This window comes from Malaclemys terrapin, chromosome 2, assembly GCF_027887155.1.
Source record: "Malaclemys terrapin pileata isolate rMalTer1 chromosome 2, rMalTer1.hap1, whole genome shotgun sequence".
NCBI lineage: Eukaryota > Metazoa > Chordata > Testudines > Emydidae > Malaclemys > Malaclemys terrapin.
In genome coordinates, this window is record NC_071506.1 from 257,536,546 (window position 1) to 257,561,721 (window position 25,176).

The 25,176-nt window shown below is 38.1% G+C and overlaps 1 protein-coding gene across 1 annotated transcript in view; it reads right to left on the minus strand.

Annotated features, from left to right (window-relative positions):
- KIF5B (kinesin family member 5B) overlaps positions 1–25,176 on the minus strand; it is a 64,991-nt gene that overhangs the window by 34,800 nt on the left and 5,015 nt on the right. The window contains exons 2-13 of the mRNA XM_054020903.1: positions 19,851–19,938; positions 17,115–17,188; positions 16,505–16,609; positions 15,996–16,044; positions 15,538–15,593; positions 15,368–15,455; positions 13,439–13,563; positions 10,819–10,923; positions 10,211–10,356; positions 5,200–5,348; positions 2,058–2,251; positions 1,098–1,166 (exon numbers count right to left, since the gene is read on the minus strand). Coding sequence (XP_053876878.1) covers positions 1,098–1,166; positions 2,058–2,251; positions 5,200–5,348; positions 10,211–10,356; positions 10,819–10,923; positions 13,439–13,563; positions 15,368–15,455; positions 15,538–15,593; positions 15,996–16,044; positions 16,505–16,609; positions 17,115–17,188; positions 19,851–19,938 — 1,248 coding nt within the window. The remainder of the gene's footprint in view (positions 1–1,097; positions 1,167–2,057; positions 2,252–5,199; positions 5,349–10,210; positions 10,357–10,818; positions 10,924–13,438; positions 13,564–15,367; positions 15,456–15,537; positions 15,594–15,995; positions 16,045–16,504; positions 16,610–17,114; positions 17,189–19,850; positions 19,939–25,176) is intronic.

A 25,176-nucleotide genomic window follows, 5' to 3' on the forward strand; every position in this document is an offset into this window, starting at 1 on the left:
TTGTAGTGAAGTCTATTTCGTCACCTTGGGACAATTTTAAGACTCATCAGGAGTGGCTGAGGAGGATGGCTATGGCCCTAGATATCCAACCACAGGTGGTCCAGGAAAAATCTCTCAAACTGGTGGACATTTTGGCATCTGCGGCTCCAGCCTGAATAGCTCTAACTTAAGTCAATAGAACTCTGTAGTGTAGACATGGCTTCAGACAAATATTTAAAATTACGTAAATCTATTTTCTCACATAGGAGAGCCAGGCAAGGTTGCCCATGCTTCCCTTCTGTTTTCTCTAGCAATGGAATCATTTGCATCTAAAATTAAGAAATAATTCAGTGACCGAAAGAGCTAGTTTTTAGTAAAAACATATTAGCTTTGTATGGAGATTAGATATTAATATTACCTAATCTAAACATCTGTCAAAATTAACAGAAACAGAAGGATCTGGTAAAAGCTTTGTTTTTTAAATAAATCATACCAAATTAAATACTTTTGGTTGGCATTACACAGCAAGAGCAGATTCATATACAGTTCATAAATAAAAAGAAAACATCATGTCCAATACTTCCAGCAAACCTAGATAAGAGGATAACTGTATACAAATTATGATGTCACAACTTAATGCATTGTAAAACTGAATAGTTTTGTAATCAAAATATGGTGATTAAAATGAACACTAGATGGTTTTTTTTCCCCCTCCATTTCATAGTCTTCCTACAGAGGAATGCAAGTATTTTGAAACTTCTAAAGACTGAGACTTCTTGATACTCATGGAAAAGGTGGGGAAGTCCTACTGCGACAAAACTCTGAACAGACACACTAAATTGGTAAAGGGGTTTGTGAATCTGTAGTTACTGACTGGCCAAAGTACATCAAATGGGGAGCTCTGGATAGACATTGAACAGTTAGATTCTGACTTTAAAACTGGAGAAGGATTATGATGTGGTAAATGAATAAACCGGTTTCCTTATATAATCATCCTACTTTCAGTTTACTGAAAAGTTAGTTATGACTTTAAGGTGGGTTTTTTTCTGCAATATCCCCAATTATTTTTTTTAATCAAATGAAAAACCCAAAATAAAATACACGATAGTGAAACTCACCTCTTCCTGATCCAACATTTGTGTCTTCAACTTTTCTACTAATTGGCTCTGCTGATTGATTTCTTCATCCTGCAATTAAAACCAGCAATCCATTGAACAGTTTGAACACACAAAAATCTCAAACACACATTAGAAGTCAGTTGTTCACCAACCTTTGATAATTGTTTCCAAAAATGAAAACTAAATACAAGACCGATGATTCATGGACTCAAAAGGGATATGAAAAAAAATATAGTAGGCTTCTAGCTTTAGATGCATTTGTAGTAATTTACCTTGCACCCAAGAGCAAAATCCTACCCCTTTGTTACGTCACAATGTCTTCTCCAAGTTCAAGAACTAGGACATGTGCTCTCTGTAACTTCCAAGTAACCTACTTGGAATGAAAATTCTCCTGACTTTAGATAAATTTATTACTTTAAGATATTTAGTACCAGAATATTGTTTACATGTTAGAGATATGTAACCAAATGGCATATTTTGTAAAATATAATAATGGACAAATAAGCAACATCTCTCAGCTTTTCCAAAACAGATCAAATATCAGTTTAACTGCATATTACCTCCCCCTCCCATTAGTATTGTGTTATCACAGACATCCAACTATCAAGGAGTTGAGTGGTCTCAAAGAATGTTCTGCATTCAACTCTACTCTGCCTACATCAGACTCCATTTTCATCTATTTTCTATGCTCTGCCCACTTTGCTTTGTTCTTTCTATTCTTTCAATCTCCGCCCCCGCCTGTTGAAATTGACAAAGAGAATGCCAATTAGTCCCAAATGAGGGGATTGTTTCTGCTGTGTTTAATCCATGGGAACTGCAGTCAGACCATGTTATATGGATTGAGAACACCCACCATGCTCATTTGTACTAACAAATGAAGATTTGTCTGAATTAAAAATCAACTACTGTAGCTCCAAACATGCTTACTAAGAGATTTTATATTTAACAAGAACAACATACCTTGTCATCAAGTTGCTTGTATAATTTAGTGATTTCTTCATCACACTTTCTTCTTTCAGCATCAGTAAAATTACCAGTCACTCCAATTGTAGCAGCTGGTTTATCATTATTGATAGCAACATCCTTATCCACTGCAAAAGCTTCCAAGTTGGCTTTCTCTTTGTCAAACTGCTCATCAACTGGTACAATCTCCCCTTAAGTAAAGAGATTTTATAAATATGTTCTCTTATCACAGTTAGTTTAGAAATGTCTTTCAAAGTGAAGTATCCCTGAGAAGTTATATATGAGATAGTCCGTAGTTATGACAGGTAGTAGTTAAATGGTAAATAAAATATTCCAGAGAGTTTAAGGGCCTGTGATATACAGGAAGTCAGACTTGATGGGCGAATGGTGTTTTCTGGCCTTAAATTTCACCCAGTTATTATTCCAGTTAATTACTGAGTTTAATAACTTGTGTACTTGAGTAAGCACAATTTGTTTGACTAAAGCATAACTTCTAGAAAAGGATCTAGCTTTTATTTGAAGACTGAGAATTCACGACTTCCCTGGATAGTTTGGTCCAGTTGTTAAATCACCCTCACTTAAAAACGTAGGTCTTATTTCTGCTTCGGCTTCCAGTTTGAGTCTTGTTATGCCTTTCTCTGGTAAACTGAAGAGCTTTTTAGTACCCAGCATTTCTCCCTTTGAAGGCACTTATACCCTGTAATCAAATCACCTCTCAATCTTCTTTTTGACAAGATAAATATATTGAGCTTTAAGTCTCTTGCTATAAGAGGAGCTCTGTGTAAGCTTGAAATCTTGTCTTTCACCAACAGAAGTTGGTACAATAAAAGATATCAACCACCTTGTCTCTCTCTGATAAGGCATTCTTCAAGCCCTTGAATTACTTCTACAGCTCTTTTCCACACCCACTCCAGTTTTTAGAATGTGGACACCAGAAATGTACACAGTATTCTAGAGTCAATCACACTACTACTATACCCAGGTCAAATCACCTCCCAACTCCTATAGTCTCTACTTCCTTGTTTATGCAGCTAAGGATCACATTAGACCTTTTAGCCACAGCATCACACTGGGAGTTCAGGCTGAGTTGCTTGTTCACCATGATCCCTAGATATCATTCATAGTCCCTGCTTTCCAGGATACAGCATAGCCTGCATTCTTTGTTTCTAGATGTTTAACTTTGCATTTGGCTATATTAAAATGCATATTATTTGAATGGCTTTACCAAGCAGTTAAATAGTGTCAATATTTAGTATATAAATATTAGTAAATAATATCAAATAGTAAATAGTATTTACTAAACAGTAATTAACACTGCTATTGATACTATCAAAGTCATAACCCTACTAGCCCTCCCACCATTCAATGATTTCCCACTGATGACTACTTTGAGATCTGTCAATTCACCAGTTCTTAATCTATTTAATTTGTGCTTTAATATTGCAAATTTTTTAGACTTGTGTGAGTACTAAATCAAACATATTATACAAGTCTAGTTCATGTATGTAATTACCTTTATCAGCCAAATTTGTAATCTCAGAGAATGTAATCTGTTTGTTTGATTAAACCATTTTGAGTAGCATTCATTATATTCTTATCCTTTAATTAATAGAATCCTGTTAAATATTAGTATTATGAAAACTATCTTGCCATCCACAGACAGTAAATTTTCCAAAACACAGCATTTCAAGTTTCCGCTTTCCATAATCCCACAAGTGCTTCCCACAAAGAACATTTAACATATTAGTGCACATTTACTTTAAACAGTCACCATTCCCATACAATTTAATGTATTTAAAAAGTACAACAGTTTAATGCAGGGGTTCCCAAATTTGGTTTGCAGCTTGTTCAAGGTAAGCCCCTGGTGGGCCGCAAGACAAGCCGTGAACCAAGTTTGGGAACCCCTGGTTTAATGCAATCAATATTTTCCTAGAAGTTAAACACCTAACACAAATACAGTGTCTACTGAAGTAAAAATCCAGTAAATTGAAAGCTAACTCATGTCATCTCAACTGGAACATGAAGGAATATTCTTAGACACACGTTTCAGTAGTTTCAGGTACAATTTATTTTAAAAGGAATAAGGACTACTACAGTAGCCTCAAAGATTATATGCTATTTTAATAGCATGTTTCAAGATTATACAACCCTAATTTTCACAGGCCATTAATGTGTCTGTAAAAGTTTGCTCCTGGTTAAAATTGTCAGCAAAGTCTTATAGTAACACAAACTGAATTGGAAAAATAGATTTGGTCAGTGTCTAAGTTATATAAGGGTAAAAATAGTTTACAGACGCTCCCTGACTTACGCAAGCGTTCCGATAAGTCGAATTTTGTATAAATTGGGGACGTATACCCGACAATTACGCAAAAAAATCAAAACACAAACCCACGCTTATGGAACTTTTTCTGTAAGTGTGGGTTTGCGTAAGTCGGGGTTTGTGTAACCCAGGGAGTGTCTGTACCTCATTTAGACACCTGCAACTGTACCAAACTAACTTTTTAAAATTAATTTAATAAGATTCAATTAGTGTATTGAGTTTATTTGGAAAAGAATAGCAATTAATAGGCCTTACCTCAGATTCACAAAATGCAAACAAAATGCGTAACATTGAAGAGTTAACCTAGAACTCAGTATCATTATGGCTGTAACAAGCCATGAAATGCAAAGTGGAAGATGAGACTTCAGATTGACACTACAGTTTATGATTTATCAGTTTTTGATATACCCATTTTTTTAAATTTACTTTTCAACGATTCATAGATTCCAAGGGATTACGATGATCATCTAAATCCAGGGGTGGACAAATTTACTGACCTTCCAAGCTGCGTATGATAATTTTCAGAAGTTTGAGAGCCACAAGACACAATCTGCCCCGCAGGGCTTCTGCCCTGATGCCCCGCAACATTCCCTTCCCCCACAGGGTAGAAGCCCCCAGCCCCACCACCCCGCTGCAGGGCAGAAGCTCCAAGTTCTCCCCATTCCCCTGTCTGGTAGGTGGAGAATGGGCCATACTAATTATAAAAGAGCTTCATCTGTCTCACGAGCCACCGTCTGGCCACGCCTGATCTAGTTTGACTAACTCAACTATATTCACTAAGCTAAAATTCAAGCAACAAAAAATGTAATAACTTCTTACCATTGCGCCATCTGTTGAGCTCATTTTCAAGCCACTGTATGGTGTTACGCAGTGTCTTGTTTTTCTCTTTTTCTTTTTCATACTTTTTTTTCCATTGTTCTGCAGTGAGTTCCACATTGACACAGACTGTGTTCTTAATAGTTTTAGCTCTGGAGGGAAAAAAAAAACAAAGAAAAAAAAAAAAACAGAAAATTAGCCAGGCTGAACAAGTCTGATACAGAGATTCCAGCCTACTCACAGCTTGATCAGATTTGATTCATTACCTAGCCTATCCAACAGGCACAATATTGTGCCTGACTGTGTCCTTATTCTTCTTGCCATGCACAAAACCTTCAATAAAACTGTGATAAGACAACTACATAGTACATCAAAAGTTAAGCAGTGAAGTTCTTAAACATCCAGTCTACACTGCACTAATCAGTTCCCCTTCTAAACCACCACCATCTTCGTTCCAACCATCTATAGATAAGCTCCATATGCTCAACAACCAGTGGGTGGCCTTAACTTCAATCATAAAGATAATTCCAGTGCCAGACATATGCAGATTTTAATTCTGCAAATTCTACATAAATGCCAACTTTAGAAGAATCACTAATGTGGACTCAACGATGGGGAACGAAGTAGGGTTTAAACTGAGAATAGCCTGAGGTAAAGGATATGTGCCCTGACAAACTATCTGAATCTCTCAGATTCTTTCATGTTCTCTAGTTTAGGGCAAAAAGAGAAGGGACTGTAGTTCTTTGAGATGTGTCCCCCTACAGGTGTTCATGTGCCCCACACACCTTCGAATGGAGATTTTCTATTATCACTGTCTGTTGAGCCCCTGCATGTGCCACTGATATGTTTGTGCCCAACACTGAAGCTGTATCAGACTGCATGGGTGAATCTGCCTCAGTTCCTTCTCCACATCTGAGTCTCAGAAAAACTCCAAAGCAGAGAGGAAAGAGGGCAAGTAGTGGAGCACCCATAGGAATGCACATCTCAAAGAACTACAGTTACTGCATAGGGTAACTTCTCTTTCTTTGAGTATCCCTATGGGTGCTCCACTTCAAGTGACTCCGGAGCAGCATTCCCATATGGAGGAAGGCAATTCAGAGTCAAATAAGTTAAAGGAAAGAACTGCAATGCCAACTGCCGCATCAGATCTGGAGGCATTGACTAAGGCATAGTGTCTGGAGAAGGTATGTGCCAAAAAACATGTAGCAGCTCTGCAGATATCTGCAACTGGAGTGTGTTGAGTAAAGTCACAGACATAGATTGTGACCTCACTGAATGAGATGACACGCCTGTATTGATTTTGATAGTCCCAGGGTAGAAAAGGCAGAACCTTTTTATCTGTCTGCAAAGAAAGTGAACAGTTTAGGAGAGTCACAAAAAAAGTGTAGTTCTATCTAGAGAGAAGGATAACACTCTGACTGCTAGAATATGGAGGACAGCCTCCCGGTTGGAACTGTGCAGTTTTGGGGGGCGGGGAGGGCGACTGGTAACTAAATTATCTGATTTGGATGAAACTTAGAAGACACTTTAGGAAGGAACTAGGATGCAACTGTAATGGAAACCTTATCCTTGTAGAATATTGTGAAAGGAGGGTCAGTCATTAATGCCCCAAACTCTTGAACTCTGTGGGTTGAGGTAATAGCCATATGGAAGTCTGTTTCCATAGAGAAATTCAATAAGGAATAGGTCGCCGTCAGTTCAAGAGGAGGCTTTATATGACTTAAGAACCAAATTAAAAGGTCCCAAAATAGGGTAGGGACTTTCACCCATGGGAAGAGATTTCCCAGACCTTTCATGAACCTTACAAACAGGGAGAATCTCTCAATAGTGGTGTGAAAAGCCGTCAGGGCAGCCAGAAGAACCTGGAAGGAACTAAGTGAAAGTCCTGCTTTCTTAAGCTGCAACAAGAATTCCAAAATGAGCAGAAGCAAGGCAACTTCATGGACAGCTTTCTGGAGTTCACACTAATGACTAACTCATCTCCACTTTTAAAGGTAAGTATCAGAGGGGTAGCCGTGTTAGTCTGAATCTGTAAAAAGCAACAGAGGGTGCTTTTTAAAGGTAAGTATTTCTGGTTGAATATTTCCTACTATTGAATAATCTGTATTGTTCCTCTCCAGAACAGGACAACCTCTAGCCCCGCAAACCACTGAGGAGCCACGCCTCGAGGAGACTGCTCAGATTCGCATGCAGCAGTCGACTGGTGTCCTGAGAGAGAGGTTCAGATGTGATCAGAAGATTTATCAGTGGATAAAGAGCTAGGTGGAACAGATAAGGAAACCATGCTTGCCTTGAACATCGGGGCTTTAAGGATGACTCTGGTCTTGTCCTGTCTGATTTTGTTTGTCATTCTGAGGATCAGAGGCATCAGGAGAAAAGCATAAAACTGCTTTTTCATCCAAGGGAGAAGGAAGGTGTCCTCCCAGGAATTGTGACGTTACCCTCCCCAAAGCAAGCAAATGGCATTTTTTGTTTGCAGTTGTGGCAGAGGTCGACTTCTCGAAACTCCCAAGTCTAAAAAATACCAACTAGAACCTGGAGATCCAACTCCGATTCATAGTCTTGGGAAAACCACCTGCTGAGAACATCAGCCATGACAGTTTGTCTGCTCGGAAGTTACACTACTGAAATTCCTATGCAATATTTTATGCACCACTTCCATAATTTCACTGCTTCGGCACAGATAGAAGGCAATCTTGTTCCTCTCTGCCAGCTGATACAGAACATGCAGGCTATGTAGTCCATCATGACCTTGACAGATCTGCCTGATGAGAGGCAGAAATTCAAGGCAGCTATATCTGATTGTTTTGAGCTCCAACCGGTTGAGATGGAGGGTGGTTTCCTAGGATCAACATCTGCCCTGCACTGTTAGAGAATCAAGGTGTGCCCCTCCACCCACCATAACAGAGATGAATCCGTGGTCAACCAATTATGTTGGAGGAAGGGAATCCCCGCTGCTACCTTGCAATGGACCTTACACTAGTCTAGGGAATACTTCACCTGCTGGGGAACTGACAGTCTAGACAAGTAGGTGTGCCTGTTGGGCGAGTAAACGGATTTGAGCCACCCCTGAAAACAGTGAAGGCATAACCTTGCACACACTGTCACAAAGGTGCAAGCTGCCATGTGACCAAGATGAAGACAGTTTCTGACTGAAGTCTGGGGGCTCCCTTGAATAGTTCTGACAAGGTGTGATAAAATCACAAATCTGTCCAGGGGGTTGAAGGCCCTGGATGCCAAGGAATCCAGGGATGCCCCTATAAATCATATGTTCTGAACGTGAGTCAGTGTGGATTTTTTCTACACTGAAGACCCAAGTCCAAGAATAGAGAAAGTGCTGTCCTTGTGGCAGACAACACCTCTTGGTATGACTGATGCTTGAGTATCCAATCGTCGAGGTACAGAATACTATAATTGCCTGACAATGCAAACAGGCAGTCACCATAGATAGAATATTTGAAAACACTCTTGGAGCCAAGGAGACCCCGAACAGGAACACCCCGTATTGAAAATGATCCTGGCCTATGACAAACTGCCGGAACTTTTGTGAGGCAGGTGTATCGCTACACAGAAGTACGCATCTTGAAGGTCAAGGGCCAAAACCAACCCCTGACTCTAGAGAACGAATGATAACTACCAGAATCACCACCCTGAACTTTTGAGGCCTCACAAATTTGTTCAGAAGTCTTAGATCTCATACTTGTCTCCACTCTCAATTTTTCTTCAGTACAAGCAAACACCTGGGAATAGAAGCCCCCCTCCCCAACCCTCTCCTGTGCTGAGTGGTGACCAGTTCTATCACCCCTAAATGAAGAAGGGATTTTATTTCCTGTCTTACCAGTAATTTGTTAGAGAGAGGTCCCTGAAGCGGGACAGAAAAGGGGAATAAGGAGGGAGGTAAAATGGATGGCGTAGCCCAACGATATTACTTCCATCACCCATTTGTCCAAGGTGATACGTTCCCACGGTTATTGGAAATGGAACAGTCGGTCTCCAAATGGGGGGGGAGGTGGACAAAATGTTGAAGCTGGCAGGTAAATGAGGCAGGAGGGGGTCAAACCCTCAATCATTCTGTCAAAACTGATCCTTCAGTGATGAAGCCTGTTATGAAGTTGTATCAGATGGGCGAGCCAAACGTCTGTGTGAGAGACGGACCTGTAAGCTTGTCCTTGGCAGACAGTACCAATAGCTTGAAGTGCTTTACAAATGGTGCTGATGTGTCTGGAAGTTTATTTGGTACCAAAGAACTCGATACGGGTAACAGAACAAGAGTAAACTCTGATGGTATGGAACATCTGAGCTCGTTCTGACCATCTCCACTAGATGGTATCAAAGCCTTCCCAGAGCCATGTTTAGCCTTAGGGCTGCGGCACTTTCCTATTTCACCAGTACTGGTGGACTCCTTGCCTCCACAGTACTGAGCCTCAAGGATGAAGTTTCTGAGGTTGTCAACCTGGTCAGGAAACTAAGGATGAGAGCTTTATTTTAAATGAAAGTAAACTCTGCTGAAAAGGATGATATTGGTCCTCCACACTCACAAGAAAGTTTCTTACACTTGCCATGATGAGTGGATTTTTCAAGCCCTGCTTATGGATATTTTAGGCACATTACATAATCAGGCACTAAAATGCTTAGCAGTGTGTATACACGAGTTAAAGAAATATTAAGTGTTGATGTTATATTTGATATAGGAACCGTAACCATCTGTGAATTTAAATTAAAAATTAATTATTCTGTATTAGTGTCTTTCTTCACTGAGCTTTTTGGTTTTTAAAAAGCAAATGTGTATAGTTGAACATGCAGTCAGCAGTAGAATTTAAGAGCTCAACCTACCTTGCTTGATTAGAGCAGACACCTTTGGCAGTTATCATTTCATCGAATGTGTTTACTTACACCAATTTTACCAGAAAAGATGCATAGGAGCTTAATAAAAAGATGCTTGTACTTCATGACTTACAAGACTTCAATGAAACAAATGTCTCTCCCTACTAGCATTTTTGAAGTGTTTACTCACCTTTGACCAAACAAGAGCGTAGATTTAGTTTCAGACTCATTGTATGATGATGGAGAGCAGCAAATTACAATAGTGGTTCTACAGTTACCACCCAATGAATCCTGGAGGATTCTGGTCATTTTACTGTCACGATATGGAACGTAAGTCTGGAATAAATAAATTTACAGATTAGCATATGTTTGAAGGAATAAGTTAGAGTTGACAGACTTAACTATTTAGTTTGTTGGATAAGGATCTGCACTTAATTCAGCTAAAACCAATAAATTAGCAAGAAGAATAGTAAAAGGTAATTTCTCTTCAGGTTCTTAAACAATGCCCAACACAGTGGTACAAGTACAAACCTTTCAAAAAAAGAGTTATGTCTAAGCTTTTGTACTTTTAGGGTAGAGGAAGCTTCCATTAAGATTTCTGCTTTACACAGCAAGACTGACTAACAGACACTATTGCACTTGCAATGTAGTGATACAATAGTTGAGATTTTTAAGGCAGTGCATGGGGAGATGTGTGGTTAAATCTCATGCACTGCCTTGAAAATTTCAGCCCATAGTTCCTGGGTACTATTACATCTGTATTGTCTCTCTTTCTGGACTTAAAAAAAATACACTTACGCTGCTTTCAGCCAAAGCAGAAATGACATTTCCAAGAGCTGAGAGAGACTTGTTGATGTTCTTAGCTTCATCCAGCAGAGCACCTTCTGCTCCAGTTTTACTAACCTAAAAAAGATTGAGTAAATAAAAGTAAACATTCTAGAAAGCATTATTCAGGTTCAGTGCTTATAAAAAAAGCCTGAACAGCTTGCTCTTTTTTAAAACGAAGTGTCACTGTAGCACCTCTAACTTGCAGAGTCAGTTGGGAAAATGGATTCTCTTCCCTCACTCCACACCACCTGAAGAAAAATTCTGATTTTCTATCAAAAAACAAAAAGTTTTCAGCTCAAGACTATTCAGTTTTTCCAATGAAAATCAAAAATTTACCAAGGAAAGCAGATACTTTCTGTGAAAACAATTAATTTAGTTGAAAACCCAAATTTTGGTGAAAAGTTTGACCAACTGTACTCAGTCATAAAAAAAAAGGATTGAATGCAAACAATTCATGCGTAAGGCTAAGACTGTGTCAGTTATGGACAGGTCACAGGAAATAACCAAAATTCACAGAAACCCGTGACCTGTCCCTGACTTTTATTAAAAATAACTATGACAAAATGGGGAAAGAGGAGGGTCCAGCACCCATTGCTGCTGGGCCTCCAGGATTCCCCCTACTCTCAGTAACAGAGTGTGGGATCCCCCTGCTCCTGGCAGCAGCTCGGAGATGCAGTGGTCTGCCCGCGTCAGCAGGTTGCCCCACTGGCTGACAGCTTCAGCCCCGCTACCCCAGGGCCGAAGCGAAAATGTCACAGAGGTCTCTGGAAATCACCGATTCCGTGACTTCTATGACCTCTAAGACAAAAATCTTAGCTTTTGCACATGAATAAGGCTAAGAAATTCAAAGTTATGGACACTAATTAATCCAAAAGTCAATCAAGTCAGGCAGGAAAGTTACCATTCTAAACAATAGGGAAAGACTATATAGACCAGATTCAAAAACAGCCTCTGTCACAAAAAAACCTCAGATACAGATTCCTGACACTGAAAGTCTACAAGAGCAGAGAAGATTGCAGTGGAAAATTACTGTAACCTGACTTCCCTCAGAAGGTACCTGAGGGTCATGGATAAAGATGGGAGAGACTGAAGAACAGGAAGCGTCACCAGTTCCTACTAACACCTTTCCCCAGTTCTGCTGCCCAGCCTAGTTCCCTAGTCTAAATGCCCAACCTTGCTCTACAGTTCTATGATCTGCATCTCCCCTCCCTCACATTCTCCCAATCTACACTGAAAGAATTTTGAAGTTACATTTTATTTTATTAATGTAAACAAGCGTTAAGTGTAAACTACTAAAACACAAATACATATGCTAGAAGATGGGTGCATAATTTGTTGGAAAACTGCTCATTGACCATTTTTAGGAACCAGTTAAACAATAAAGGGGATTTGACAACATGGCCACTTTTTTAACCTTTCCTTGTAGATCAAGTTTTCTAAACCTTTTGTCATTTTTGTTGCACTCCTCTGGCCAAATACTCACAACAGGATCAGGCCTGGAAATGCCTTCCCATCATGGCATGACTCCAGAGCGGCAAGGAAAAGCTCTGAGACAAAGAAACCTTTAAAACCTTGGTTTTTTTATACACTGTAAATAAACAAGTGATGTCACTGCTGGTTATTGGACCTTAACTAAAGCCAGATGAAGCAGTTCAGGGCTGAAACCTGCTCTCTTCAAGGTTTCCTCATCTCACTTTGCTATATTGTCCCCTAGTTACAGGAGCAAGAATTTATTTTCAAAACAAACTAATATAACTAATTATTTCCTGCACCTGGTGGGTATCCAATTAGCCATGTTTTTCTTTATTTTGATTACCTCAACCCAAATCTTAAGATAACACTGGTATTTCAAGGGCCACTACAAACTTAACAAAGAATAAGATCATGAGAAAGGGGGATTGTCTTTGGTCAAATGCTTTGCGCCTATCGCTCATCCTACTATTCAAACTCAATTTAAAAACCATAGTTCACTCAGGCCTAATGTGGGCCTCCTGGTGGACTATAGGGGACAAACAGGATCCCATAAATAGGGAGCTCACAGTACTGGCAGAGTGGTGCACAAGGTGACTCCATTTCATTCAGTTAAAATAAGGAAGAAATTTCCACATAACAGCCTTGTCTCAGAATTAAGGTTTCTCAAGTGCATTTCCAGTCAACGTGATCACCAGTTAGGACAGTGTTAATACAAGCAACCACAACCTACACAATATCCACACTGGCACCACCTTCACAACAAACTCCTTTTCAATTCCAACATATAACCAATCACAACCCACACCTCCAGTTTGTCATATCACACTTAAACAGGGTCAATGGAACTTCAATCTACTTTTTTCATGTACAAAAAAAATCACGACACCTTTTACCAAATTCAAGCTTATCTATCAATAGGGAGCATGTCAAACTAGCCTATACTGGAGTCTGGGTTTCACATATGAGCGCTGGATTTAAGAAGAGTCATGAAGCTGACTGGGGAGTCAGTATTATGATTTGTGTGTTCTTAGGAAGTGATACTTCAGCAACCTAAGCTCTACGTTAAACAAGATTCCGTATGTTCCTTTAGTTTTCAAATATATAAAGAAAAAGTTACCTTTTCACTACCTGCCAAGTCCACAAGGTAAAGTTTTCCACTCAGTTTCTGTTCTGTTTGAGTGTTTTCTTGTTTTACATTAATAAGGAAGATACTATGACTTCGAGAGCTGTGTTCATTCATATCTATAATGAAAATATTTAAGAATGTTCAAAACATTTGCTTACGCAACAAATCTGTCCTGGATAATTATTACTTTAATTTGACTTTAGCTGAACATTTAGTATACTAATATGAACCTCTCAGTGAATATATCTAGAGATAGACAGCCTTACAGTAGTTTGTGATGAATACAGCGTATTTAAACTAAAGTAGGCAAATGAAGGGTCAATCCCATATTATTCAATAGATTAAGTCATCTTTTTTTCTATACATTTCTATTAATAAAATGTAAAGTGTATTGACAGTTTACTAATCTGGCCTTTTACTCTGGGCTTAAGTATTTTTGGAAATTATAAGAAACACTAGAACATTTGTCAAAAAATTTTTCAAAGCTGTTACATACTGACTCAACGTGTCAGAGTTTCCTTTAGAAACTATTTCATTTTTGTTATAAATTAAAGATAGATTTTTTTTCTTTTTTCCTTTATGCTTCATAGCATAGGGAAGATATGTGAAGCACAAGTAAACTTTTAAAGACACACAGTTCATACTGAATTAAAACAGTTCTTCGAGTTCAGTAACAGAAGTCTAAGCTGATTTACTTTGAAAAGGGAGAGCTGATTTACTTTGGAGGGGAAGAGGGAGAAGATGAGCCTCCTATTTAGTCTTCTCTCTAGCTCTGTGTCAGACAGAAACAACCCTAAATCCCCCACAGCCCTCTAAAGACGTGGGGTAGCTACAAGAGAAGCTGAGGAAGTGTAAAGAAGGAATAGTCCCTTGTTCCCAGCCACTGTTACTTCCCTGTTCCTCAGCTTTTAAATGCTGACCAGTTCTGGTTTCTGTTCCTTGCTGCCACCAAGAAAAAAAAAAGTAACTGTGTTTGGCTTATCACTCCTCCAAAAACACTCTCCTGATCAAAGGGAGGGCCAGAGAAGGCTTGGCCTTGATATTTGATTGCCTTCCCCAACCTTTTACTGATAAAATAAGAAAAGGCAGCAGGAACAGGAAATTTCCGCCAAAAACAGCAGCTCTGAACATTTTTCTGATGAAGTCCTCTGTAGATGAAAAGCTTGTCCATTCCCTTGGCCAAATGCTGCCATATTTTTTGTTTATATTCTCTTTTCTTCTGCCTCAGTTTTACCTTTTCTGCCTCTGTTCTGTCCCCAATGCAGCATTTTCTGTTTTTCCTCTTTTTGCCATCTCATGTTGTAGCTTCCCTCCCTACGTCCCACTCAGTAGAAGGTTACATATTGCTTACAGTGAGAGAGTCCACTGACATCTCCAAAGACACAAGGCACATGCTTTTACAACTTAGTGGAATGCCATAGGACCAAAGAGAAACTTGGACCTATGGGATGCTGCCTAAATCTGCAGACAAGTAAACATGGGCATCTCGAGATCAGCTTTGTTATAGGCCTCTGCAGTAGTAGAGACAAAAAGCAAGTGGCTTCATGAGAGACAAATTGCTTTACTTTCAGATACAGGAGTACATTCAAGGGGTGAGGGACATGGATCTGGGATCATGAAAGTTCACTACCCCATGCTTGTGCTCTGCCCCTACTCCAAGAGGGGGCATGCAACCTCAAGTTGAGTAACACTGCCCTAGAAACAGGAAGTTAAATGAAGGGGAGACAAACTAAGTAGACCAAGATTGTCTTAATTTGTCTTAACCTACTCTTGTCTCCCCCAAGTGACACACTGAGGTGAGTCACACAAGTCAATATTTCAAAAAAACTAGAACCATTCACTTATATTCACAGTTTGGGCTTCTCTCGTTTATAAACTTAATGAAAGGAAAAGAATGCCATGGGGGAAAATACCACTTACTTGTAACTGCTACATGTCTGTTAGATTTTCCTTCATCTATAGTATCCATAACTTCATCTGGACTACATACAAAACGTTCAGTGCAGCCCTTTAAAAATTGACAAAACATAAATAAGCGATGTGCACAGAGAAAAGATAGGTTAGTTCAATAGTGTAACACTTATACTCACCTTTACATAAGGAACTCTGTTTTTGTCCTCATGAACAGAAAGATTGGTCTTTGAAACTGGAAGAAAAAAAACTCTACAGATAAGATATTTCATTTGTTCAAAAGAATAATATGGGGAATGAGCATATATATCCCGAGGGAAACAAACATCATTTCCCATGATATCCCATGCAATTCTTATATTCTAACATCGGAACAAGGATTTACACAAAATGGCCATTAGAGAAACTTTTATGCTTTTATACAGATAACACATTATACAAAGCAAAGGCAGAGCTATACTTAATTTTACAATTATAAGATTATGAAAACCAATGAAAGACTACATTTATAGTTGCCATTTACAATGTATCATTAGTATGCTACATAACTATCCTAATCTGGCGGTAAAGTTTCTTTCCCCTTCTTTGCAGTCTAACAAGCTGCTATCCCCATCCTATATAAAGGGCACAGACTTACCATCTAAAAGGTCCCTTATTTTATCCAAGTATATTTCAAAATATGACACCTAATAAAAAAGATACAGCATTAAAAACACAGTAATTCATAGATTTTAGGCCAAAAGGAACCATTATAATAATGTAGTCTGACCTCCTGCCTAACACAGGAGACTTTCTTCCTTCCAGTGATACCTGCACCTAGCCCAAGAATTTGTGGTTGAACCAAAGCATCTCTTAGAAAAACATCCAATCTTAATTAAGACTTCAAGTGATGGAGAATTTACCGCAACCGTTACCTAAGTTACCAAAGGATAACTTCCCTCACTGTTAAAGATTAGCATCTTACTGTCAATGAATTCCCAACCTCTGGGTCCAACTGTCTTTGGATTCATATCTTCCAAATTAAATGGGAGACTTGTATATACACCCCCCAACACCCCCGAAGATTTAGCCATCAATTACTTTATTTTAAAATCAGATGCAACTTTTTTTTTGTTTCAAAAGTACTTCTTAAACCAAACAATTTACCTTAATGTGGAATTCCAAATTTTCATCCATGGAGTAAATATAATTAAAAATATCTTGCACTATTCTTGGAATAATCCCCATCCCATCTGGATCATGAAGTGTTCCCTTTTGAGAAAAAAAAAAAAAAAAGACAACTAAATGCAATATTCTTTATCAGTTATAATTTCATGCACACAACAGACTATTCAAAGACGACAAACTGAACCTGAAGGAGTTGATTTTAGAATAGTAACTAGAAAGAAATTTTTTAACAAGTCTTGCCAACCCATTTAGGACGAAGATTTGTTAGGGTAAAAAAATGACCCCAGTAATCTCTTAAATAATAAATTGAAGAGCAAAAAGCTGCTATTAATGGAATACTTAATATTTTATCATTTTTTCCCCATAGTTATCTACCCTTCTCCTTTTGAAATAAAAATCCTCAGTCTCCTCTGTTCATCTGGCATCCCTTCTCCCACAATTTCTTGGTGGGCTTGATCATAATATAGTATTTTGGGCATCATTATTACCATGAGTCTGGAAATAGCAGTAATTAATTTGTGGAGCCTTATTTGGTCCTCCAGCAGCAGAAAAAGAAATATTATGAGACAGTCCTTTTTAGATACCTTACCTCCATAGTGTGTGTTTTCCCAGATGATGTTTGTCCATAAGCAAATATTGTACCATTGTATCCCTCAAGTACATCTAACAAGAAAGAATTGATGCATTAGGGTTCTTTTCTAAGCAAGAAGATAATTTAGTGTTTGATGGACAAATAATCTAACAAAGGATTTTGATTCCAAATGAATTTTGACCATTACAAGGTGTCTCCACTATGAACACAAGTCTAATAAAATAGAATTGCATGTTGCTAGAGTAGGAGAAATTACATCAATAGATTAAAATGTAAACTAATGCATTACATAAGAGTTTCAGACCCAAGATACAGACACTTTTAAAAGGTGAGCGACAAAGGAAAAAAATGGGATTGTACCTTTTTGCTTCTTTTTAGTATACAAAGGCAGAGTGAAAGGCTTTTTAAAAAAGTTTAAATTAGAAATTAGTGTCTTGTTTAGGCTGGAAAACTATGAAAACTGAAAAACTAGGAACACAAATACTGTGCTTCTGAGGACAGAGGAAGAAATCCTGCAACATGCTGTTATTGGATAACCAGCCCACCCACAGAAACTTTCTAACTTCCAGTAGTTAAGAGGTTAGCTTATGCCATAAACGTAAACGTTTGTATCTTTTCTAAAGCTAGTTGTGTTTTTTTTTTTAAGTATTGTGACTGTAATATATGTAACATTTCAAATTTATTGTAATTGTAATATTTATAGAACTGATATTCTTGTTATCCATATAAATGTCTGAACTTTTTTGAAGTCTCCTAGGTAACTTGTCTAAATGATTAATTCACTGCCACAAGTTCACAATTTAATTGTGACTTGTGTGAAAAAGGAAATCCTTTTTATCAGTTTTGAATTTGCCATTTGCCAGTTTCATTAAATGGCCCCTTGTCTTTTTGTTATGAGAGAGGACAAACAGAAGTTCCTTATCTACCTTCTCAATACTATTAATTACCTGAGAGGAGACTAGTAAGGAGGGACACAATGAAAAGTAGTACCAATCTTTAAAACTCTTCATGACAGTTTACACATCCCCTTAATCGCTCATCTTCTGAAATTCCTCAAATAATGCAATATCTTTTTTGGGGAGGCAATAATAATAATTAATGGAGATATCCCATCTCCTAGAACTGGAAGGGACCTTGAAAGGTCATTGAGTCCAGCCCCCTGCCTTCACTAGCAGGACTAAGTACTGATTTGCCCCAAATCCCCAAGTGGCCCCCTCAAGGATTGAACTCACAACCCTGGGTTTAACAGGCCAATGCTCAAACCACTGAGCTATCCCTCCCCCCCATAAAATAACTAAAAAGAACACTGCAGTCCAGGTTAGAACACACTATTTATACAATTGACATAATACTTCTGTACTATTCATTCTGTCGTTCCTTATGCCTCCTAACTTCATTTGCTTTTTAGACAACTGCTGCATATTGAGCTTAAGTCTTAATTTTGCTGTCCACAGTTATGATTTTCTTAAGTTTTTAGAGTTAATTTAGAACCTTGAAAGGTGTATGATTAGTTCAAATTATCTCTTCCAGTGCTCATTACTTTGCATTTGTTATTAATTAATTTCATCTGCCACCATGTTATGCATTTACCTAGCTTGGTAAGGATCCTCTGAAGTTTCTCAGTCTTCTGCAGTCTTGCTCAAGTAATTTGTATCTGCAAGTCTGAGTACCAAACTGCTCATCCCCCCTTAAAAATCATTAATGCATTCATAACGAGTGCTACTATAGACCCTTATAGCAATTCACTGCTTAACTTCAGCTATCATGAAAATTTAACATTTATTTCTGTTTTATCTCTTAGCCAGCTTCTGATCCTTACCAGTAAATTGCCTATTACACCAAGACTAATTTTTTTTTTAGTTATTTGTGAAGGTTTGGTTTAAAGCCTTTTGAAAGCTCAAATAATTCACATCTACTGGGACGCCTTTCCTTTACCCAATATTTTACTGACCTGTTCAAGGGATTCTACTACAGTTGTAAGGCAAGATTTTATTTTGCAGAAGATGAACTGGTTAGACTATCACATGATGATTTTCTAGGTTTTTTATAATTCTATTTTAAAAGTATTGCCGCAACCAATTTAATATATTCAAGGACAGAGATTCTGTACTCTAAGATGTATAAGCATTGAGGCAGGAGTTCTATCTGTAGAGGATCTTCACTATAGTTGTGCAATGAGAATTTTAGTCAACTAAGATGATCTCAAACTCTTACTTAGATATGTATTATTCAAGCTTAGAAAAACATTGCCTATGCTTGATTTTTGAAGGTTCATACTAATCAAGGCTTTTTCCTGGAACAGATATTTCCATAGCATCATCTATTCCTATGCCATATTTCAACCCCATTGATTTTGGCTGCAATTTTTTTTTTAAAGAGTCTCAAGCATCATTTTAAAATAGAAAAGTTATATTTTTCCTTCCCCCCCTATAACTGTCCAAGAGAAAATTTTAATGGAAGAGACCTGGCCTGAAAGATTGCAACCTGACAAGATTAACATTTCAAACAGTTATGAACTGAATACATGGGTTCAGAATTGATGTCATTCATCAACTTTACCTGTAGTGATTGCTGCCATTCCTGCTATAATTCACGCTGTTTCTTTTAGATACAGTTTTTGGGGGAAAGATGGGTAGGAAGAGAAGAGCTGGAACTACAACACAATTTTCAACAGAAAAAGCCACTTAATCTACTGATGGCCTCCTTATTGTCAAGTTCAATGTTTTTCCTTACCTTTTACAATTTTTTTAGCACAATCATTGTACACTTGTTCCTGCGATGTACTTGACTGGAATACATGGTCAAACACGTACGGCTTGGACTGAAAAGACACAAGAAGAGTAAAAAATCCTAGTCACAAAAAGTAAAACTGAACATTTTTCAAATTTGAACTGTCCATATTAATAGCCTGCTTCTACAGTATCTTTTTGCTCGTTTGTATACTTGAAGCCTTCAATAAGAACTGATTTATACACAAGTTACCTGAGTGAAAGATAGCAACAAGTCAGTTCATTTTAAGTTTTCACACAAACCTTAAACCAAAATGCTCAGGTTAGTACTGTACACCCAAGAACATTTTTCCCTCTGGGAAAAGGACTACAAGGTTATTACTTCAGGATTCTGATAGTCTCCCCTCTTGAAAGGGAAGAGTAGTAGCGTTCTAGAGGAAGTATGCCAAGAAACTTCAGTGCTTAATCGGCAGAAGCCAAACCTGAGGTAGCTGAAGTCTACACTGGAAAAGCAGACTGCTGCCTATATTTTATTCTCTGGATGGAAGGAAATATTCAAGCTGCTGCAGTACTGAATTCTACTTCCAAGTGTTTCAATTAGTGCAGACTTAGTTTTGGACCCAGGCTCTTGGAGGTGTCCATTACTACTATTTTGGATATTCTTGTGACTACACACTGATCTGACTAAAGACACAATGTAGTATTATGTCACTGAGGTAGAGTATGTCACTATCCCCTTTTTCCGGAGTATGCTGCTACCACTCCCATCATCTGATGAGTATGCTGAGACACTCATAACCACTCCCATTGGGATGGTAGATGCATTATGATGAAAGAAATTTTGTATTTTGGGGTAGGATTTCCCAAAGCACTTAAGTGATTTAGGACACAAGATCCACGGATCTTCATCAAATCATTCAGGTGCTTTTGGAAATCCCACCCATGATTTATGCTAGTTTCTTTTAATACAGTTTAAGAAGTTTATCCAATCCAAATTAAAACTGGGATGGACATTGCTACATTATTAGAAAGAGAGATGCCTTCTTTAACAATTACTATCAGTCTTGAGGTGTGAGGCTGAAGTTTCAATAAGCACATACATAAAATTAGCCATTGAATAAAGGATACAGCTATAGACAGCCATTTCCTCAACCTTCCTGTAGTGACTTGGAAAAAAAGAAATATTAACAGGCACATCTGCTATTGTGTGTGTTGCAGGCCAACTCCATTATAACTCACAGGTAACATTTGTCTAATACACCTTTACCCCGATATAACGCTGTCCTCGGGAGCCAAAAAAAATCTTACCGCGTTATAGGTGAAACCGCATTATATCGAACTTGCTTTGATCCGCCGGAGTGCGCAGTCCCGCCCCCCTGGAGCGCTGCTTTACCGCGTTATATCTGAATTCATGTTATATCGGGTCGCATTATATCGGGGTAGAGGTGTACGTACAAGTCTGCATGCATTACTTCATATGAAGTGAACATCCCTATTGCTGGATCACGTTGCCAACTAAAAAACTAATTTTCTTCCCACTCCTACTGATTTATAGGATTACTCACTATACATACTATGCCTTGTTGAATTTTATGGATTAGTTAGAGGAATTAATCTATATTTAAGGACTTCTCAAACAGTGAATCTCTTATTTCAATTGATCTTAAATATATAAGTTAATACATCACAAGCTTCAGAAATCCTTGACAGACTAACTCCAAAACACAGATCCCTGTAACAAATTTACTAAGTCTACCAGAATCCCCACTAGATTCCCCATTCTCATTACTGACCAGGAAGAAGGTGGTCTTGGTGGCATGCCCTGAAAGTTGAGTGATTACAGACCAAACTAGGGAAGCAAAATTCCAAAGGTTCAGTGCCCTAACAGAATTGTCTACCTACAGTCCACTCCCTCCCACCACACTTTATACCAATGAGGCTCTAGCTCAGGCATCTCCACTGATCCGTATTTGTCAAACATCAACAACTGTTAATTTAAAAAAAATATTTCAATGCCAAAATAAGCAGAGGTGATAAAGAACAGCTTTGGCTACTACTGTGACTAATTTTAAAAGAACTACATATACACTGATCACAAAAAACACTCTGAAAGATTGTTGTGTAATTCCAAACAGGTTTCATTTATTTGGCATTTGCAATATCAATTCTACCTGGTTTTTCCAGTGGCCTACTTTCTCACAGCAGAACAACCAAATTTCTAAAAAAAAATCTTCAGAAAAAAACCTATCAGTATGTCTCTATACATTATGAAGAAGCACAATCCTATTTTTCAGTGCCCAGATCGCACCATTATTGTGGCACATATTTCCCTCACTTCGCCACAAACACCTTATCTGCATCAAGAAGCTATGAGTGAAAGCTTTCTGAGAAAGGGTACAGAATCAGGCCTTTTTTCTGGATTGCAGTTTTTGGGTACTACCATAAGTGACAAAAAAAACAAGTTGGACCATCACATACTCTATATGTTAGGTGTAATAAGCCTGGTGTTTTGGGATACAGATATCCTTTTGACTAGGAATCAGATTCTCAATAGCTCAGTAAAATATTTCAGTTAACATTGCAAATTAAGCCTATAGGTTGCCTATTCATGTGTGTGCCAAGTCCCTATTTTCCAGTCTCCCCAGAGCCCACAGACCCTGAGTTAAACATCCAGATTCACCTCTTTCTCAGAGTTTGGCTATACTGGTAAACAAACATTACCCCATAAGACATCAGCCTAAGCTTCCTCCTTGGCTGCTTCTACGGTTTCACGCTTCTCTAAATGAACCTAAATCAGTCTGTCTCAAAGCAACATTCCAAGCCCTTGTTAAAGCTAACTTGCAGCCACCTGCCAGCATGACCCAGCAGTAGTTACTCAAATCTTAATGGAGGGTTTACACAGATGATCTTTTTATCATCATAATTAATGGACAGTTTAGCTTTACTGAGCAACAGTTTTCAGTATTAGCCTATATACAAATATATTCAAAACAACTGAAATGTACAAAACTTTGCTCTTCACAGATGTCCGCTGGCAAGTCATCATCTCCTAGCATCTTCTTCATAGAAGACAATTCCATTACTCTTAATGAAACAGAATAACCTCTAACTTCAGGTTATCCTCAGAAGTACAGAAAATAACTTGTATAACAGTACTAAGTATTTATTTCTATTGCATTCATACTCTATAGTTTTAAAGTTTACTGTAAGATTTTCAGAGTCCATCCATAGCAATGTGTGGCTTGGATCATCTTGTTTTCTGATCCTTAACACCTGGAATAGTCTTTTCATTATTGATACTATAAGATGAGCAGCCAGTAACGTTCCATTTCTCTATCACAATGTACACAGCGCTTTTAACTCTAAGGCATATTCTTTTTGCTAATGTAATGCATCATTTTATAAACCCATCCTGTCTGACACTGTAGCTGGCTTATTCTTGGCATGAAGAACACAAGACAGTTTATAAAAGACTGAGGTATTAAAAAACAGCTTTTCTCCCAATGCAAAACGGTATGATATAGTATTGCTATCCCAAACTGAGTGATTTTAACAAAAATTTTTCCCATTAATTTGAGAGCACATTTATTTTCCATTCCCAATCCTCTTTCCCAGTTTGAAAGAATGTATTTTTGCTCTATCAGTAACAGAATTCAAAGTAGCAAAAAAGACAGGCAAGCAGAGTCCCAGTATAGTATTCTGCTTCTAGTAAGAAAAATGATGCTTTTCAATTCTTTTGAAGTGCATGAGAAGAATAAGATGCATATAAAACTGATTTTCTGTAACTGTAGAGGGTGCAGGGTATGTCATTGGACCTTAGTTTTCCTGTCTTCCATTCTTATTTTTCTGTGTTAAGATTGAAATTTGAGTGGTTCCTTACTTGCTTATATAGTACATCAAATATAAGGCTCTGGATACTCTGCAACAAGTAGGGATAAAGTTCTGCAGCATTTCCTTTGCCAGAGGATAAATAGGAAAATTCTATCAGTGAAACAGCCCTGTTATTTAATTTGATGCTCTCCATTTTATGATGAAACTGAATATGGGGCCAACATGAGAAGTTTTTGTAATGAAAATGCATAATTGCAGCAGGGAAGATGTTACGGAAAGCTGGAGGTTCTAGCAGATGGGTGGGGAACAGCTGGAATTTTGGCATTCAAGGAGACCTGGGAGGTAGGTTGGGATTATCGCTTTAGCTGGATGTCTGTTCTAAAGGGATCAACAGTGAAATAGTTAACAATGCTGACATTTAAAGTGTCTTTAGGTTTTAGAAATGAACACCACACTTGAGACCAACAGAGATTATTACTAAGATGATAGCACAGCAGCAGTACAGTCTACTTCGTTCAATATTGAAACAAGTCTTCTAGCCATACAGGTCTGCACTATTACAGTGTTTGTCAAAGCCATATTCTTTGAGAAACTGTTGTACTTCTCCTAAGTGATCAAGGCTCTGTAAAATATTAAACTAAACACCACCACTCAAAAAATCCAAATACTTCAGTTATAGGTCAGAGTACAGCTTCTAACATATGCATTTTCCATATAAGGTCAGATTATAATATTAAAGTGGAGTACTTTTACAAGTATGGAAGTGTTTTTTTCCTTCTAAAATACAAAATAGCATACCATCGTTCTACTTCTGCTGTTTTGTGTAAGTGTCCCACTCCTTGCATGCCCTACCCTCTTTCAATGTTCCATATGAATTACATTTTCTTTCTGAATATTGCTTTTCCGCTGCCAAGATGATGAAGTCAGTAGAAGAAAGTTCTTCACTAGTCTGGTTCTGCAAGAAAGTGACAGAGCCAAACCTTTCTTTAACTTAATATACAAAGCCAGATATATTTAGATATTCAGGACAGGCACCAGGCCTTGCATGTTACGGATACTACCCAGTTAATTAGAAAATACACTGAGGCAGTCAGATGTCTTCTAAAAAACAGAAAAAGATGGAGTGCTCTCTACATTACCGAATATAGGCATTTGAAGGAAAAATGGGACACTGCTTATTTGTATGTCAATACCCAGACTGCTCTTGCAAATATCAATTCAGACTTTAGCAGTTGTGAACAGTCTAAAAGTCCTGGGTGTGACAGTAGTTTGTTTTTGGGTGTTTTTTTTTTTTGGGGGGGGGGGGGGAGGATGTGGGGGGGACGAAACAATAACAAGACAAGAAAGAGCACATGTACAGGTACTAAAAGTGGCATACAAGCATTTCATTCAGAGTGATAATGCTCTCTGCTTGCAAACAGTTTCAAGTGTAAAAAAAATAAAGGTCAAAACCACATACATATGAACATGCTGGTTTCTCTCTTCATGTGACCTTTTCA